The sequence below is a fragment of the Cyprinodon tularosa genome, unplaced genomic scaffold (genome assembly GCF_016077235.1).
Source record: "Cyprinodon tularosa strain WSP-4 unplaced genomic scaffold, ASM1607723v1 ctg48, whole genome shotgun sequence".
Taxonomy (NCBI): domain Eukaryota; kingdom Metazoa; phylum Chordata; class Actinopteri; order Cyprinodontiformes; family Cyprinodontidae; genus Cyprinodon; species Cyprinodon tularosa.
The window spans coordinates 1,265,251-1,284,860 of NW_024039207.1; the positions used below are offsets into that span (position 1 = coordinate 1,265,251).

At 40.5% G+C, this 19,610-nt stretch overlaps 1 protein-coding gene across 5 annotated transcripts in view; it reads right to left on the reverse strand.

The window, feature by feature from the left end:
* Nucleotides 1–1,115: 1,115 nt before the first annotated feature.
* Nucleotides 1,116–19,610, reverse strand: part of LOC119794441 (potassium voltage-gated channel subfamily H member 7-like) — a 126,731-nt gene continuing 108,236 nt past the window's right edge. For 3 of the 5 annotated variants that reach the window (XM_038302020.1, XM_038302023.1, XM_038302021.1), the window contains 6 exons: nucleotides 17,705–17,910; nucleotides 15,384–15,462; nucleotides 11,723–11,986; nucleotides 9,573–9,732; nucleotides 7,931–8,120; nucleotides 1,117–2,280 (listed from right to left, as the gene is read on the reverse strand). In XM_038302020.1, coding sequence (XP_038157948.1) covers nucleotides 2,017–2,280; nucleotides 7,931–8,120; nucleotides 9,573–9,732; nucleotides 11,723–11,986; nucleotides 15,384–15,462; nucleotides 17,705–17,910 — 1,163 coding nt within the window. In that variant the 3' untranslated portion in view covers nucleotides 1,117–2,016. Of the gene's footprint in view, nucleotides 2,281–7,930; nucleotides 8,121–9,572; nucleotides 9,733–11,722; nucleotides 11,987–15,383; nucleotides 15,463–17,704; nucleotides 17,911–19,610 lie in introns of all 5 variants that reach the window. The other 2 variants (XM_038302019.1, XM_038302018.1) reach the window with 2 other exon arrangements.

The window sequence follows — 19,610 nt, forward strand, 5'->3', positions numbered from 1 at the left end:
GATCGGTTCTGCGCATGCACATCCAGATATACTTCCGGATTGTCCTCAATTTTATTTAGTTAAAAATACCTTAGTGATGTTTTCCCTCCCGAAAAACAGTAAACGTACTAAAATATAATGTATTAAATATATTTCTTGAGAAAATAAATGCCTTAAATTCCTGTTTTATCACTCGTCTCTGCCCGATCTGCACCAGAAATGGGATCCTACGCCACTTCTGGGAGCTTTGGAGTTTTATCCTTATGCTATATAGTGCGTAATCTAAAGAAAGAAACCACTAAAATGCAGATAAACATTGTTTAATTGTATTTTGCCCGACTGCTCTGAGCATATCCCATGGTGACGTCAGAGAAGCAGTTTAACGGAGAAACTGTAAAAAGCATAACACATTTTTTACAGATGTGTATTACTATTTTTTTAGTAAGTTATGGATAGAAATAAGTCGTTTTAGTACCATAATTACATTATTTATGGAAACCCAGTATATCTCTTAGCGCATGTGCAGGACGGATCGGGTGGTGCAGCTGCTGCTAACCCAGATGGAGAGCTATGCTACCTAACAGGTTGTTTACAGTTAGAATCAGGATCAAAACCGTTTCTAAAATATGTGTTATGACTTACTGTGTGTCACTTTAAGCAGTTGATTTGATTACGCATTAGCGCTAGCTAGTACTGTAAAAAAGATCCCAAGCCGATCACATTTGTTTCAACAAATAAGTATTGACTAAATTTACAGCAGTTAAATGCTGTAGGATAAAAAACGGCTCTAATAATGTTAGCCTTCCTGTGTTTACAATACAGTTAAGAACTAACCGCATCATTAACCCATCATGCATTGCATAGGTGAAAAATGGCGACCTCTGTGGATGTAGAATACTACAAACGAGCTCTTACAAAATGTTAAACTAGTCGTGGATCCCTTTACGGACATGTACACCAGGGCAGCTCGGATGCTTTTCTGTTTCTTTGACAAAAAGTAAAAGGCAAACAAAGGGAGAGGGTAGATGCAAGACATGACTACGTTGCTAAGGCTAAACCACAACAGTGCAGCTTTAAATGATCACTTCAGGCAGTTTCCTGAGGCAAATTAATAGAACAAACCTTTATCTTTTCAAAGCAAATTATTCTATGCTGTTAGGAGTGCCTTGTTAATTTTATTGAAAATATATTTACCACTTATTTTTTCCCCTCATATCTGCTGTTCAGAAACACCGAGACCCAGAGGGTTACCTTCACTGGTCCGTCGTTATTGCTCTCAAAATGCCCACAAGAGCGGTCAGTGTGCTGAGCGAGGCCTCCTTCCAGTTGAGGGTTTGGAAGAAGTGGTTTAGTTTAACCTCTTGTGGACAGTAGGCACGCTAAACATCCAGACAGATCTTCTCCAGAGAAAGGTCAGAACCTAAAAGCCATGGAGTAAATCTACAGCAGTTAAACTCATATTTTCTCTGAGGTTACTTCCTGGATCTGGGCTGATAAGTTCTAGAAGATGCCTTCAAATACAGCCTAACTTTCCTGAAAGTAGCCTCCAGGTTCAGAGAAAGCTGTATTATTTCACGCTGCCAAATAGAGTAATGCCTCAGTGATTGTTTCAAGTAGCTTTGTCCCCTATGTAGAGGCAGAAGATGCAGGAAATGAGAGCAACATGCCAATAACACCCGAACGCCTCGTGAGCTGCAGCACGTGAGGAACATGCAACAGAACAGAAAACATGAGTATGGAAATCATGCATATCTAGAAATAGCACATTAGGTGCTTTGTGTTGCTGGCAGTGGTATATTTGAACTATGTACAGGATATAGATGACTTTACAGATGTTAATAATATATAGTGTATAAATACCTTGGTATAAATAGATATGTACATCTAGATCAGTGGGGGAGGGGAGGGTTCAGATGTTCTCAAAAGGAATGGAAGAAAATCTACAGTTTTTAATCCTTTGCATATTCAGTCTCTTTCTTAGACCCTGAGTCAAGCTTAAGAGAAGACCTTTAGTCTTTAAGGGTTGGAGAGGGGGGGTTACTGTCCTGGAAGACCCGGGTCAGAGCCAGGCCTGTGGAGTCCCAACATCCCCGAGCTGTTGGGGACGTCGGGCAGAGAAGCTTGTCGCCCTGATGGGAACCGCGGCGACCATTGGTGAGGCAGCTCTATCGCGTGTCTCTGATCGGCGTTGGAGTCGCTCTCCAGCAGCCCCGCAAAGTTCCCATCTGGAAGAGTCTGTGTGCAGACGAGGACTGGAGAGGTTTCTTTGGATTTCGGAGAAGAGCTCTCCGAGTCGGGGCCCTGTGGAGCATCAAAAAGGTTATCCTCTGATTGCAGATTCACATTTGTGACAGAATAAGAGAAAACAAAGAAGGGTGAGAAATTTTTATGCAGATGACAGAATTTAGATGTTCAGCAAGTGTGAAAACATATTTTAATACATTTTTTTGTCAGAACATTACTCCTATTTAAACTTATTCAAGTGTTATTGATACCCACAGCTACTAAGTTTTGCTACAAATTTAAGGGGTATGTTTAAGTAAGGTCCACTCCTTCATACCCCTTTTAAGACTAAATTATGTTTACATGCGTCTGTGAAGACTCATCCAGGTCATAGTCATTCCAAAAAACTGTACTTTGAAGATGTTTCGCTTCCCATCCAGGAAGCTTTCTCAACTCAAAATGTCTGGAGTAGCTTTCAGTTCCAGGGTTTAGAGAGTGGACCAAAACAAAGCCTAGTTTTAGCTTAGAAAGCATTCAGCTTTAACTATCACCCCTTAGTAATGGGGAGTCGTTGTTGCCTTGGCTAAACTGGTTTTGAAAACTGAAACCCGAGTCCACCCCCTCTGTTTAAGGTTGGTTTTTCTCTCCAACATCCTTCAACACCCCTTTCAAACCACCTGTCTTCTTTGTCCAAAACGTTTACATTTTGGTCCTCAAAGTGTCGTTAGACAGCAGGGTCTTGTCTGGAAGAGGTCGCTCTCCTTTGAGCCATGCATCTGTGGAGAGGTTGTTTGGTTTCTCCGATATAAAGATCAGAGCATTAATTGAACTACTTTCACCACTCCGCTCATATTTTTGTCTAGTGGTTTTGTCTTTCGGATGCACTAGTCTCTAAGGGTCTTGTTTGGATAAACTCCTCTTGAATTTTGCGTTTAGTCATCTCATCGTTATGTTCTGCTGCGTGTCTTTCGGTTTTCCCTGCTGGTTTTACGAACGCCCAGTTGGATACCCACAGGTTTGGAGAGCATCTGTGATGTGTTTCTGTTCTTTGTGCTTCCACTTCTTTTAACTGGATTTTGACGAACGTGTCATCCGCATATCTAAACCAATGGCTTGGTGGTGTTCCTCTGAAAGTGTCCTAAGCTTTCTTTTCTATTTCTTTCATGTAAAGATTGGCTACAACTGCTGACACGGGGGCAACCGTGCTCCTGTCTGTAAATCCTTATAAATCTTTACATTGAGGAAATGGAAAAGTGAGCTTTGGACCCTTTCACCAGAATCCAGCAAAAAGAATCAGAAAGCTTTCAAAAGACACATTAACTTGTTGGGCCACAACTAGCTACCTTTTCTGAACTGTTTGAGCATGGAAGGGGATGGAAATCCACTCACACAGACCAGTATCTTCTTTTTGACTCAGGGAAGCACAAAGAACAGAACCACGTCAAATCAGCAAGGAAATCCAAAAGACACGCAGCAGAACTTAAGAATGAGACGGTTAAATGCAAAAAAAAGAATCATCCAATACTTTGCTGGAGTCTCTGAAAAACCCAAGCGGATTTTCTCCAAACACAATATCAGTACATTTCGAACCAAACAAGACCCTTAGAGACTAGTGCATCCGAAAGACAAAACCCTAAGACCAAATATGAGCAGAGTGGTGTATGCCGTTCAATGCAGAGAGGAATGCTCTGATCTTTGTATTGGAGAAACCAAACAACCTCTCCACAGACGCATGGACCAACACAGACAGACTACCTCCTCCGGACAAGACTTGCTTTCTACCTACACCTTAAGGACAAAGAAGACAGGTAGTTTGAAAAGGGTGTGAAGGAAGCCATTTGTTTAAAGAGATAAAACAACCTTAAACAGAGGGAATGGACTCAATTTCAGCTCTCAAAAACCTATAATGCTGCATTAGAGTTGATTCATTCCCACTATCCTCTCAATCCTCATCGCCATGCAGGAAATCAAGACAACTCGCCTGTTTAGCCAGGCCAACAACGACTCCCATTCACTAAGGGACGGACCAGTTTTCTAAGCCACAACAAGGCTTTTGTTGGGCTACTCTATAAAGCCTGCAACTCAACGCTACTCCACACATTTGAATTGATAAAACCTCATGGAATGGAAGCGAAAGGTCTTCAATTTTGGAAAACAAAGTCCAGTGATTTGTGCTCCATCCAAGCACATTTCTGGAAAGTTAAGTGGAAGGAAAACCTGTGGTAGAAAATAGGTTCAGAAGCAATAACCATACCTTATCTAAAGGTTTGAGTCTTTAGAGCCACATAGGATAAGCACTACAATGAATAGAAGTTGTTTAAGGTGGAATTTAAGATGTATACACTCACACACACATCTAATACATCTTAAATTACACCTTAAACAGCTTCAATCCATTGTAGTGATTATCCTATGTGGCTCTAAAAACTCAAACCTTTATATAGGTATGGTTATTGCAGTTAAAACAGAAACAATAGAAAATGTTGCATCACCTCACAGGGCCTGGAAGAAAAGTAAACTATTCTCCATGGACATATTTAATACTATGTGGCCCCAAATGTAACACATTCATAGCTTGGCTTTTTAAGTATATGGATAATCTCCTCCTCACGTTTTGACCTGTTTCTTCCATCTGAGGACGGAACCAAACATAGAAAGTAAACTACCTGTGGCTTTTCAGGAAATCCCACCTCTACTGTTTTCATCTTAGCTACTAACATTAGCAAAGCATCTTTAGGCTAAATGCTGTTCTCCTAAAGTGCAGAATTCTGACTTTATATCTATTAAGTGATTACCATATAAACAAAGCTGGACACAAAAGGAAAAAAAGCTGAACAACAGACTGTATTCAGCCATAAACTACAGTTCATTCAAGTCTCACTTTCTTAATTTAAACAGCGAAGCTAATGTTAGCTTAGCTCATATGAAGTTCCAAACTAACCAATCATTTAAGACAAATTGCTACTGCTGTAAGAACACATTTGACTGTGTTAAAGTAATTTAAGGATGACATCACTGAACCATTTAACCCTTTAAGAGGGCAGCAATTAGCCTAAAGATGCTTTGCTAGTGTTACTAGCCTGAAGATAACGAGTGGCAGGATTTCCTGAAAAGCAGCCAATCACAGGTAGTTTACTTCCTTCGGTTTGTTCCCCCCTTAAAGTGGTAAAAGTTGACACGAGAACACAGAAACAGGTCCAAATGCGAGCAGGAGAGAATCTAAAGTAGCACAAAAAACAAACTAGCGCAGAGGAGTAGCATGGATGTCAATGTGATATATTTGTGGCCTCATATTAAATCAGGAAAAGTTTACATGCCTGAGTGGCAGATTTCTGACTTCATAGGTCTTTTTTCTTAAATCCTGCCATTTGGTTTTGTAATCTCTGCGACTCTAGGTGCAATATTTGCAAGGGTTACTTTGATTGGATTAAAAGGGCCTGTGTTTGATTGGTCGGTTGGTGAGGTTAATTTACATGCACAGAGATGCTGGTCTGCTGTGTTTTATCAAGCTTAGATGGTAAGGAAGATAAAAAAAAATAAACACTAGAGTTGACCCTGAATAGCACCTGAATATGTGAGAAACTGAACTGTGGGTTTTTTTAGCAACTGTGAACCTCAACAGCAATAAAGTCTCTACATTTCAATGTGTGTTGGTTTGCCTCTTAAAACTAACTGACTTGAATCTCAAGGAGTCTAAAGGTTGCATTTCTCTTAAAGGGGTCATAGATAAATAATGATAGCTCAGTGGCTGAAATGGACGTACAGAGAAGTTCAAACCCCATAATCTCACAATTCTAAACTTCCGAGGGTGGTAAGGGCATGTGGGTGGAAGCACGGTGTCCAGGCTACTGTCACCGGTTGGGTTCGGTTACTCTGTCCCCCGCTGGCTCCCTGCATCTGTCCACCAGGGTTCCCGGACCAGACCCAGAGCTGATGGCTCGTTCAAATGCCTGGTGTATTTCGACTACGTGCTGCACTGCAGTCGACTACAATCCTGGATGATTTTGGAAATTCCGTAAAAATTCAAAAAAAAATATCCACTGGACTTGAAGACGTTTCGCCACCTCTCCAGCCGGTGAACAATACCTCCTTAACGACCACCCCTTAAAGGTACACTATGCAACCGGTGTTGATTTTCCAGTGAGGCTCCCTCCAGAGGGCGAAAGTAAAAGTGCACTGTCGTAAATATGCACAGCTGTTCTCCTGGTTTCTCCGTCAAGCCAGGCGCGGTTGTTTTGAGCTTAGCAGCTGCGTTCACACTGGACGTAGCTGGCGCGACAGAAGCAGCGAGTTTACATGCAAAGTCAATGGTTGACGCGCGTCAAGGCGCAGCAAAAGGTCCCGCGGCGCGTTTTGAGCACCAGGCGCAGCACGTCTGATGCGTTTAACGCAGGGAGAGAGACACAGCGCTGATGATCACTCCTCTTAAACAGTTTATTGACGCCTAAATTAACTTAAAATGCAGAAATCTGCCGGCAGAATATGCAGTTTGGATTATTTAGATGAAAAACACCTACCAGCTGCCGTGGTGAACCGCTGCTGATGAAGGGATCCATACTGTCGGCGCCCCGCTGGTATGTGGGGGTCTGAGCGGCTCCGACAGAAAAAATATTGAAGGCAGGATAATAATCTGAATGAACTGACTGCACTAATTACGTTTTCAGGTGTATTTTCTCACTTAAACACATATTAAAACGACTTTATTCCCACTGATCACAGCAAATATAGCTGCAAGGCAGAGAAAGGATAGTGAAGCTCCGCCCAATGCGCCTCAGACACAGCCAGAGCAGCAAAGCTGCTCCAGCCACGCGTCAGAACTAACTGGTACAAGCAGCAAAAAGGAAGCAGCAGACGCGATTTTGGTGCTTTTGCTGCGTGAACGTAGCATAACTGCACAAAGATTGCCACTGTGCTAGCAACGAGCATGCTTTTAACTGGGGGGTGTAGCAGTTCTCGCCGTAAAGCAAGACTGACTCTCACGAGACTTCTGAGCCTGTGGGTGCGGGTCGGTGCTCCTGCAGTTGCAAGTGCAGTATTTCCCCCACAGACCACCAGGGCGGCCGAGAATACCTTTGTTCAACCTGAAATGACTCATTTAGTCATCCATAACGTTATGGAACACATTAATTAACTGAAAAATGTTGCATAGTGTCCCTTTAACAATCATAGACAGGTTTCAGGTATTACAGGCTAACGATGGAACTAACGACCCATTCATCGGTTACCATTTGCATGTTTCCAAGCGATACAAGGCGTTGTCTATATAAGACTCAAACTCACTGCGGATACAGACATTTGAATTGAGAAAGCTTCCTGGAGAGGTGGCGAAACGTCTTCAAATCTTGAAAACCAAGTCCAGTGGATATTTTTATTTTTACGGAATGACTATGACCTGGATGACTGAGAACCTTCATCAGCATTTTGGAAATTAGCCGCTTGTTGTAAACCAACCAATCACCGCACAGCTCATCTAAATATGAGCATACCAGAAATGGAAGAAAACCTGTCGTTTCATTCTAGGGTTTTTAACCAGGCTCATAGAACAGCAAATATGCCATTTTCAGCCCAACCAATGTTACACACCCTATTCAGAGACCTTAAGGACCAGCACCAAATACGCTATAGGATCATTCTATGACCCCTTTAAGATTTCCCCTAATCAGGAAGCATAATATGTTTGCCATAACTGGTTATTAGAAGAGTTGGGCATCGTTGGAGCCCGGTTTACCTGTGGCTGAGGTGGAGGCGGGTCGAGGCTGAGCTCCGTCGGGATGGCAGACACCGGCTGGACCCGGATGGTCGGGCTGTGGTACTCCGGGCTGGAGGTGACGGTGCTGTAGGCGGGGGGGCCCACTGCCGTTTGCCTTTGGAGGAGCTGCAAGATGGCCTGGATGTCCGTCGACATCTGGGACTCCAGCCTAAAAAAAGATATGATGACACAAAGATGAGTTACCATGGAAACAGAATGTTGATGCTGCATGCAGGTAATTGAGTTAACCAACTCTCATTCTGAAAATGATTTCTGTGGAAACTCAATTAGTCAGCGAAATGAGAGTAAACCTGGATTTAAAAAAAACAAATGAGCACATCTGTCCTAAAACAAGCCGCCTGGTTGTAATTACTCTAGAGAGGTTCTGCAATAATTAAACTCTTCAATGAAGCTAAACATTAGCAGAGATGATTGCAAGTAGACCCATCAGAATAAATGTGATTTGGAGGAATGCATGTGATCTGCTCCGACTGGCGTATTTAATCAAGGTGATGTAAGCACCGACTTTAAGCACTAGGGGGAGACTATGGGCTTCCTACAGTAGCCATCTACCACTATAACTAGGAAAAGGGTCCCATTGCAACCACAAACTGAAATAAATGGAAAGAAAAGGCAAAATGAAAAGAAACGGCAGATAGTATTTATATTCATCCCACTGGAGAACTACTTTTGGTTGCATTTAAACCTTTAAAAGTACAACAGCATATAGAATAGCTTCTATGTTGAAACTGAAGCTCTGGCTGTACGTTCAGGGTTGCTGTTTTCCAGATGGGCTTAAAATCAGCCTTTTTTTTCTCCAGCTTTCATCAAAGTAGCCAAATGTGATGAAGCTGCAGCTAAAAATAAATCCAGCAGGAAAAACTGTCACAAGCCCGGTGAAGTGAGGTTCAGTTGAAGAGAAGAAATTTTTACCTACGACATCCAAACTGCCAAAGAAAATAAGACTGAACATTCTATGTAGGGCTGAAACAGTCTGATTAATCAAATAATCGTTAAATTGAGTAGTAGAGTGACCCACTTACAGCAGTAATTATATCAAAATATATTAAAAATTTTTATTTAAAAACTTTATCAATGTGCTCGATCCAGAACTGTGGAAACATTTTAGTTTCACCTGATTTAATTTGGTTTAAAAAAATCTTTAAGGAACCTTTTTCTGTCTGATTGTTCAGTTAATCGAAAAAATAATCAGCAGATTAATCGTTTTGCAAAATAATCATTAGTTGCAGCCCTCATTCTGTGCACTATTTAGCGTTTCACCTAAAAATCAACTCATTTCGGTCAAAACTCTAAAGTTTCTGACCATATGTGATGGTTAGGACGCAGAGTAGAAAAGGACAACTTAGGAAGATCTGAAGATGATAAAGACTTCCAAAGCTCCAATGGTGACGTCAAAGTCTGTGCCATGCGTCTGCACCCCCTTCTATAAATAGACGGCCACTGACTGGCCGCCTCCCCCTCATCTAGAACCATGCAAGCTGCTCACATACAGTAGTTCTCCCTCTGAATAACACGGCTGCAGCGGGTGTCTGGCCTCAAATCTGTCTACGACTTCCAGCCAATTATAGACGGAATGACGGCGGATATGATCGCCCCTCACCTGTTCAGGTGCTGCTGTAGCAGGTCCAGCCGTTGCTCCACCTCCCCGTAGGTGAGGTCTGTGTCGCTGTCCTCCTCCCCAGCGTGCATCTCTGGGCTCTGAGCCGACTCCCCCGCCCCCTCGCTGGGATGTGGACCCACCCAGTCTTCTGCATGGAGCTCTAGATAAAGATTTTGGTTAATTAAAATGGAGAAAAGCACACCTTACAATTCTGTAAAACATAAACCAGCATCTCCACATAATACTGCCACCACCATGCTTTACTAATACATTCAAAGAGATTCCATTTGTGCCTCTTTTTTAAATCTGTGCTGTTCAATCACAAAAAAAGTGGAAGTTTGGGTTTGTAATGTGAGGTTAAATGGATATAAATACTTTCCCCAAGTACTGAAGGCCTTATAATAAAACACACATGCGACCCTGACAGGCCATCAGTCTCTCTCTGGGATATTTCTTCTCCTCATTCCAGAAATGAATAGCCAGAGATTAAATCGACATTCCTCAAACGTCCCCGTATGTGGGCTGTAATCAATACCCCAGCGTTCTACTTCGGCAGTAATCCTCTCACAGCTGTTACAGCTGAATTATGGGATATTACCACCAAATCACCGCGCTGACACTGCTTCTATATCTGACATGCAGCAAGTGAGCTGTAGCTTTACTCACAAAGAGTAAGACTCTGAAAATGACACTGCAGACACAATCCAGGGATGTGAAACGGATCCCAGTTGACCAATGCAACTCAAACATCAATCCTCCCAAACAATGAAACATTAAAGATGTCATTTGGTCTAAAATATCAGGGATAGTTTACATGTTCTGTTAGTGCTACTGTCAGTAGCTTTCTCTAAGGAGGGGATATCAGCTTAGTTAAGGTGCTCCAATAAATCATAAAATCCCTTCATATTTAGCTTTTTTCAAGTATGAAAAGGCAACCATGAGAGAAAAGTTTCTGAAACTCTTATCCCTTGTGCAAACTTCAAAAAATGTCCTCAGATTTGCTGTTTTATTCCCTCCTCCTCCCTGGATTCAAGAAAAGTTGGCTTCATTCTTCAAGGAAAAAACGCTGCTGTCTGCAGCTGCTAATGCTAACCATGCTAATTGTTTTTATCCCTAATATAAGATAGTAAAAAAACTGCTTATAAAACTTATTTGTTTTGTAATTGATAAAATGCTGTTTTATAATGACAGCTTTTTCCAGAGGCAAGGAAAGAAAAAACATCCTAAACTGTTGATAATTACGGAAGAGGATTAGTGCCACTGGAAAAAACTGTTTATTTCATTATAATATGAGAAAAAAAGTCAGAATTCTGACTTTAATCTCAGAATCTCAGAAAGAACCATGAAGGAAGAGATGTGGGAGCACTCAGCTTCACTGACAAAGATGCGAGTTGTTTGAGAGGGCCAGTAACATATTGGTGAAAAAAATTACAGAATTTAGCGACTTTTTATGTGCCCGGGAAATCACCAGTGATGGTATTTCAATAATGGAGGAGCAGAAGGTGATTAAAACAAGAGAGCTACTTTAGTCTGTAAAACAGACATGGCTACAGCTTGATGCTGAAATGTTTGTTAGCTGTCAGAATTCAGTCAGAATTCTGAGAAAAAAGTCAGAATTCTGAAAACAAAAGTGAGTATTCTGAGCTTAAAGTCGAAATTCTGAGGAAAAAAAAATCAGAATTCTGAGATTAAAGTCGACATTCTGAGATTACAGTTAGAATTCTGAGAAAAAAATCAGAAGTCTGAGATTAAAGTTAGAATGCTGAGAAAAAAGTCAGAATTCTGAGATTAAAGTCCGAATTCTGAGAAAAAAGTTTCCCATAATATTCTGAAATAATATTTAAAAATCAGTTAACTTTTTTATTTTTTCAGTGGCCCTAATGCTCTTCCATAGATAATAGACCATCATAGAAATCAGCTAAAGTTAGAAATCTTACATAAAACCATTGAGATGGTGCTTCTCTAAGAATGATGTCATTCCCATTTGCACTGAGAGATTCTCCTTTTGTAGCTCAGGTGTTAAATATAGAAACTATTTATGGGAAAAGTCTTGTGAGATGTTAAAAACAAAAGCTTTTATTGCCCCACGTTTCTGTAAACATTAAAGTCTATTTACGGTTCAAAGTGAACCCATCAGCTGACAGACTCACCTTTATACTCCTGGTTCTGTGGTGGGTCTCCAGCCTGTGCCTCAGGAGCACTGCTCAGCCCCAGGTCCAGCGTATGGTCCCTAACCACCGGGTAGCCTAGCACACCAGAACACAAGGGCCTCTGCTCCTCTTCCTCCTCCTCCTCATCCTCATTGTCTTCTTCCTCTTCATCAGACTCTCTCCTCTCTTGAACCGGTGACGAGGCGTAGACGTTCCTGCTCTGCTTGGCGTCGCAATGCGGGGCCGCTGGTTCCTTGTGCGAGCCTGTGGGGGGAAAAGGTAATCAGGAAATCTGCAGAGAGAACAGCAACTCCTCTGCTAAGACTGCCTTTGGGGATGTCAGGGTTGCCTAATTGTCTCTGACAACAGGTAGAGACTACCTTACTTTGAGGGTTAAACTGAGGACAAGTAGATTTAAAGAAGAAACTGTAAGCCCTTAAACATCGACTGATTAAGTTTTTTGAACTTAGGTACATTATTTGTGATGATAAAGCTCTAAATACTTAAAAGATTTTAACCAAAAACAATCTGGAATAACATGGTGGTCAACTGAACTTAAAAACTAGGCAATAGATCAACCATAAAACACTTAAGCTGAATTAATCAATTCCATTTATTTCTATAGCGCCAATTCACAACACATGTCATCTCAAGGCACTTTACAGTTCACCAGATCATACAGTCAAAGTGATTCAAAGTTTTCTATCTAAGGAAAACCAGTTGATTGCATCGACTCATGGACTCGAAGGCAATCTCTCACACTAAGCATGCTTGTAGTGACAGTAGAGAAGAAAAACTCCCTTTTAACAGGAAGAAACCTCCAGCAGAACCAGGCTCAGTGTGAGCGGCCATCTGCCGAGCACATCCAGCCAGTCACAGTCAGAGAAACAGGACAACACTGGAAAAAAGGCTGATCTCCAACATCTATAATCAAAGGTGTTGATGGCAGCAGCACAGCTGATATTTCTCTCCAGGATGGAGTCACAGCCAAACAGGAACAGACCAGATGAAGGTACTATGAGTGATAAAATAAAGGATTTTAATGCATTTATTTTCTCAGGAAATACATTATTAACCTTTAACACATTATAGTTAAGTACGCTTCCTTATTTAGGGAGGGAAAATGTAATTTAGGTCTTTTTACAAATTAAAATAGAGGTAGAGATGCATATTTGGTTGCACATGTGCAAATTAGCTGATGGTATGGATTGTGCTACCAGTACAGATCCGGTAGTGACATGCGCCACCTACTGGCCTGCAGGAGTTAAACATGTAGCAGTCACCTTAAAAATAGTGTCCTAATTTTGGTCTCCAAATTCTCCAGATTTATCTCTGGAGTCTGAGGTTAAAATGGCATCACATCCTAAATGGAGGTCGGAGAACTCGATTAGCAGGACATGCTAACAAAGGAGATATCTTTATGTTATGACAAAAAGGAAAAGCGGTTTAAAAAGATGTAAAACATCAGAAAGGCTAGGGAGCCCAGCAACCTTCACTACATTTTAGTGTGTCGGTCATATTGGATTTGCAGCTGCTCCAACTTTTCCATTGGGTGTCCTTGTTTAGATTTATGCAATTACGGTTATGTCGCTGTAGAAATAATTGTCAGTTTGTTTAGCTCAAAGTTTCGATGGAGGAGACGGATTAATAATGACAATTCGCTAATCTTAATTTTCACAATTATCTCTACAAACATCTAATATTTACTCCATATTTTCCATTTAACATCCAGAGTTTGTGATCACTTCACAATCCCAGCCAACTGTTACAATCAGAACCAGCAGAGTTACATCAGGCTTTGTTAAAGCCACCTGGGGATATTAAAAAGGTATTAATTAGTACGCACATTTGTTACTTCAGTATTAGTATACATACTGCAGTTTAAAAACACTCTGGTAAAAATTGAAGTATCAACTTGACCTCTTTACTCAAGTAAAAGTGTAAAAGTATGTGCTCCAAAAACTACTTAAAGTATAAAAGTATAAAGTAACCTTTAAAAAAACAGCCAGATGCAACTATATGAATTGAAAGCTCAATTTTTCGACTATTTCAAAAAATTCTTTGAGATAGAGCCAAGGATGAGGGATACGCTCTCGCCTGTGTCCGACCTTTCAGACATTTCAACATCTTTTTCTTTCAAACATGAATTGTCTATGCCAGGCATCCCTAAACTCGGTCCTCAAGGCCCCCTGTCCTGCAGGTTTTAGAAGTTTCTCTGCTTCAGCACTGCTGGTTATAATGATTGCAGTAGACCAAAAGCCTGTTAATCAGCTTTCAATTAAAATAAGCTGTGCTGGAGCAAGGAAACCTCTAAAACCTGCAGGACAGGGGGCCTTGAGGACCGAGTTTAGGGATGCCTGGCATAGACAATTCATGTTTGCAGTTTGAAGAACACCTGCTTGCTTCTGATGATTTCCTTTAGCTAACCAATGAGTGTTTGCGTTATATGACTCATCCAATTACACTAGTTTTCACTAGATGTGGATGGCGCCAATGATCTGCATTGGATGGAGCACATGACGTGAAATAAATATTTATAAACATTAAAGTAAAGCCAAGAGTAACAAGTAACATTTTGTTTTAAAAATGTAAGGAATAGAAAGTACAGATACATATGCGAAAATGTAAGGAGCAATCGGAAGTAGGAAGAAAAATAAGTAATGAAGTATAGATACCTAAAAAGTGTACTTGTACTTCGATACTTGATACTTAATTTAGATGTTTTGTATAAATGTGGTCTGATATCACTATCAGTAATAGTTCATTTTTACTCATCTTCCTGTGAGCTTCCTTCATTGAATCCAGAAATGAAAAGATATATAATTTTCAAGCGTTACAACCTGAACATGAGTGAAAATTAGGCTCGTAAGAACGCAGAAGAAAATAATCAAAGGAATAGGTTCTGTCCAACAGACACTACATTAGGATACATTTATAGCCTGCTGTGTCTCTGCTTTAGCTCAGCAATGGCTACAGGAATAAAACCTCCACATGATGCCTCTGTTCATCCAGCCTTAGCTCATGTTGCAGCTCTGACCTGCTAACGGGGGAGGTGAGCGGCGTGCTGCAGGCCTTGGTGTACTGTACCATTTTCAGGCCCACAGAGGAACATCTTTTTTTGACTCTGCTCCACCTGTTCTCTCTGCACAGGTGCAGGCAAATGTCCTTATTACAACAAACATAAATGTGGCCACAAAAACTCACTGACATACGGTTCTTTAAAGAATCTGAATTGTTGTCGCCTTAAAAGTAAGTTTGACTTAAGAGCGCCTCAGATTTGATGCAACAGAAGGTCACGCGTTACTCTGACCTACTATCTCTTGATATTTCAGATCACATGAGTCAGCAGATAAGTTGTTTAGACAGTCTGCAGGGAAGCTGCATCCAATTAGAGTGAAAGAGATGAGGGGAGGGGTCATTAAAGGGAAATAACCAAAAATAAACCCAACAATCCAGAGGACAGCTTAAAAATAACGCTGGTAATTAAGTTCTATGCACAAACTTTCATTGTTATAAGCCTGCTGTTTGGATTCCCCTGGTTGATTCATATAAAGCGTCGGAATACTATTGACGCTTCTGTGGTTTAATTTGAAAACTAAAATAAAGTGGGGGATTAGCATTTATCATTAAAATATTATTTAATATGAAGTGTCAAGTTTACCTGTGGAGGATTTTCTCTTATACGAAACCCTTCTTCGGCACTTCACGTCGACCATGTTAGAGTTACTTTGGTAGGTTGTCTGCAGAGGAGGAGACAAATGATCAGGTTAAAAAGCACCATAAAGTTTCCATGTAACCGTGAGCAATGCATGTTAAATTGAAAGAAAATAAAAATCTGGATAAAACTCTGAAAGTTTTGTAGAATCATTTTTCTCTGCAGTTGGAGGTAAAAGATGAATCTCTGCTGCTGTAGAGAGCAGCAGTAAAGTAGAGTAGCGTCTCTGAAACCCCTAAAATAATTTTTCATAGGTTGAAAAGTATTAACTGTTACCAAGCAGCGATATTTTCACCTTTTAGACTGAAGAAAGGATTAAATTAGGGCTGCAACTAATGATTATTTTGCTAATGATCAATTAATTATTTAATTAATAATTGGATAGGAAAGGTTCTTTAAAGATTTTTTCCTGCATAAAAAAAAAAGAAAAGTTTTCACTTGAGGAGTTCTGGATAGAGCATATTAGAGGATTAGAAGATATGAGACAAAGGACAGCATCCCTCTCCTTGGACATCTTGTGCAAAACATTACCTATTGTCACTAATGTGCAATATTCTCTCTTACTGTGCAATAACACATGCCAACTATGTTGTAGCCTGTGTAATTTTTTACTTATTTATAAGGTCAGTGCATCTCTGCATTGGAAGTGCAATAACACAAGTCAACTACTGTGTGGTCTTCCATTAGCTCTCTACTGCGTAGATATTTTTTATATCAAAGAGAAACATATTCCAGGACATTACAACTTTTTTCTTTTTGTTATGCATTTTTTATACTATATATACTCTTTTTATACTCTGTGGTATTTTTTTTTATCTTTAATGGCCTCTTGCTTTAACTCGTTCTACTCTATATAAGCTAATGGAACCAGAATTCCCCTGAAGAGGTAATCCCAAGTGATAAAGTTGACGAAAAAGTGATGATTTTGATCTTAACCCTGTAATGCCAAATGTGTCGTATTTGATACATACGGTTTCTGAAATGTTTTGCGTCTGACACCTTTTGCATAATTTAATGGCTCCAAATCCTATTGTACACAATCAGATATACCTGATAACAGAGGGCAGAAGACTACACAAAAAATAATCATGACTTATCGCATAGTGATAAATTATTAATATCAAAAAAAAATTTCTGTTTTTTCTTTTTACATATTTTGTTAAAAGGCCAAATAAGGACTTCAAACCAAAGAAAAATAATTTTCTGGTTTGTTTTATTCTTGGATCGGGCTCTAAAGGGTTGAATGCAAAATATTTATATATATTTTTAGAATTGTCATATAATTACAGCTCTAAGTGGGTCGCTCTGTCAGCTAAAGGTATGTTTTATCTCTTTTACTTCAGTTAACTATTAATCGACTATTAAATTTGTTGACGGCTATTAAACTAATCAATTAAGCACGAAAATTCCTATGAATTTTTAGATTAAACTGAACAACTTTGGCAAAATTTTTTATTTTTATTTAAACTAAAATCCCTCTGAGATCAGGCAGCTTTTCTTCCTCTAAATCAAAACTCAGAGCTTCATATTCAGGACATAATTATTGTTTCCTTAACACTGAAATCAGCTCTAATAACCAGAGTAAAGGCTTTGAAATAGATTTAACTCAGCTACGTTTTATTCAGGGTCATTAAACACGAAAAAAAAGGCGACACATTTTAGCATTTTAGTTTAAAAAATCCACAAAATCTCACTTGTAAAAAGATCCAACTAAAAACTCTCAGCAGTAAAGGACATTAAAGGTCGTCACCTTTGCTTTGTCTTTTTTAACTAAGTAACACAAGTCGCTGCTGGTCCTGTTAGGGCGCCGTGTTTCTCCTGTTCTCGCCGTAATCTTAGCATGTTTCTCGAGTGTCTGATCTCCTCTGAGAGCGGCCCGGTCTAAATAAATAACTACTGACCACAGCCTTCAGTTCAGCTTCAAGGAAAGCTGAACGATGTAGAGTTATGATCACATTACGCCACTCTTACACTTTATTCATCATGCTTACTGGGAGCATGCTTGCTCTAATGTCCGCCTATAAAGCTCCAACAAATCTTGCAGTAAAGGGCAACTAGAAAATAAATATCCGACTCAATGATCATTTTTTATTCCTACAAAGCTGGAGTATTAAGTAAAGTGGGGCTAAGCAGGATTAATCAAGAAAAGCCTTAATTCAAATGAATGATTCTTTTAAGTGAAGCAGAATCGCTGGCTTTACTTTAAAGCCCTCGATCCACTTCAGTGCCTCTTTGATCAGATGGAGTTTCACCTTCATGCTGGTTACCTTTGCGTTTTCATCCCGGAGATCAAAGGTCAGCTCCAGGTTGGTGAAGAAGTGGTCGGCGAACTCTGGGTACATATCGAGCACCTCCAGGATCTCCTCCCTCTGAATGGTGTGTAGGTCGCAGTAACTCAGCGCCCGTACGTCAGCGCAGGACTTCCCCGGCTTGGAAAACAGGTGGATCATCTCGCCAAAGATGTCGTTTTTACCTAAAGGTGAACGCAGAGGGATGATGAAAAATTTAAATCCTGAGGAGAAGCATGGACAGGAGGAAGGATCTTTCCTGGTTTGCTGTGGCTAAAGCCACTGCACTCTGGTTTCACCCAAAGTGATCACATCCTGTCATCTGATAGGTCACGCCATGTGGCTGCCACCATAATTTGGATGCAAATCATGGTGATGGTTGAGGAAAGAAGGACGGATGTGGTCAAAGCGCTGCACAGACGTACCGATGTCTGGATCCTACCAAATCCCTCGACACACATTTCATTTATTAGAACATTGTAGTAAAAAAAAACAAAAGCAGAATCCAAATTCCTTAAAAAGGAAAACTAAGAACACAGCTGCTGGTTTTATGAGAGGAGGGAAAAGGAAAGCAAATGACATATAGTCTAATTATATTTGAAAGATGTCGATGGAAATATATGCTTCGGCTGTGACTGTGGTCACGCTCGGCATCGCAGTGCAGAGACGACCACACAAAACCTTTTATCTTCTGTCATTTTACCTTCTCTCTTCATCAATTCTTCCTCTAGCTTCTATTTTTATCACTTTCTCTCTGCTCTTTGTTCCCATTTCTAAACACACTGTATCTTCTGTAACTTTCGTGTTTATGTGTCCGCCCACACCCCTGTATTCTTCGCTGCATCTTGGGAAACTTTACACAAAATAGCAGCAGACGCAGTCATATTGCAGCGCAGCACGCCATCAGTACTTTAGCACTAAAAGAAGGGAGTTCAAAGCTAAGCAGGCTGCACTGATGGGACCGTCAGTTGGACCGCTTCCTGCTTCTTTTGATGTGTCCCAGTGACTCATTAATAAGGCTAATTAGAAATCATACGCAGTTCTGCTTTCATTTATGCATTACGAGGATGTGTAGCTGACCGAGGCCTCACTCAGCTGCTAAGTGGAGGACTGCAGCTCCCAACATGACTTCAAACCATGGCTTTCGGTAGAGAAACACAGCAGCTACCCTCTGTTACCCATACAGAGTCACCGCCATGGACAGACAGCGGTAGAAATACACGGTCATTAGCAGGCTCGGACTGGGAACCATTTTTGGCTGTGGCATTTCTCCATCTACACCTGCCCACTGGTGTAGATATATACCGTAAATCCTCTAATATAGGACAGGGCCTTTATTTCACTCAGGTGCATCTTGGTTCAGGCCATTATTGGAAGGAGGCCAGAATTAGAGGCAGGCCTCTATTTCTATTTGATCAAAACAGACTACCGGTGGAATGAATGTGTCTTTTTGATCCTATAAAATATTAGGTTCATTTATTGAAAAACTACAGTTACCATAACGGTATACAGAACATTATTCAGACATCTTCCAGCAGCTGTAATTTTTTCTGCATGGCAATACGAAAAAAAAAAAAAAAAGGACACAGAATGGAATCTTGGCCAAACGGACTTGCGAAACAAAGTTTTTAAAAAAAAATTCTGGAAACTGTTCTGCCATCACAGCGAAATTTTATTTGAGGCAGGCTAAGTGGAAGTAGGCTACCAGTATCGTATATTTCAAGGGAAATTCAGAACAACAAAGGCCAACGAAATTTTGTCATTTTAACGCTGTCTGGTTACAACCAGACCTGCCGGTAATCACATTTGTCTTTCAGATCAGAACGATTGTGTAAGGCCACTACGATCTCTGTGTAAGGATGGGACTTCCCAAGCTAATGGCCTG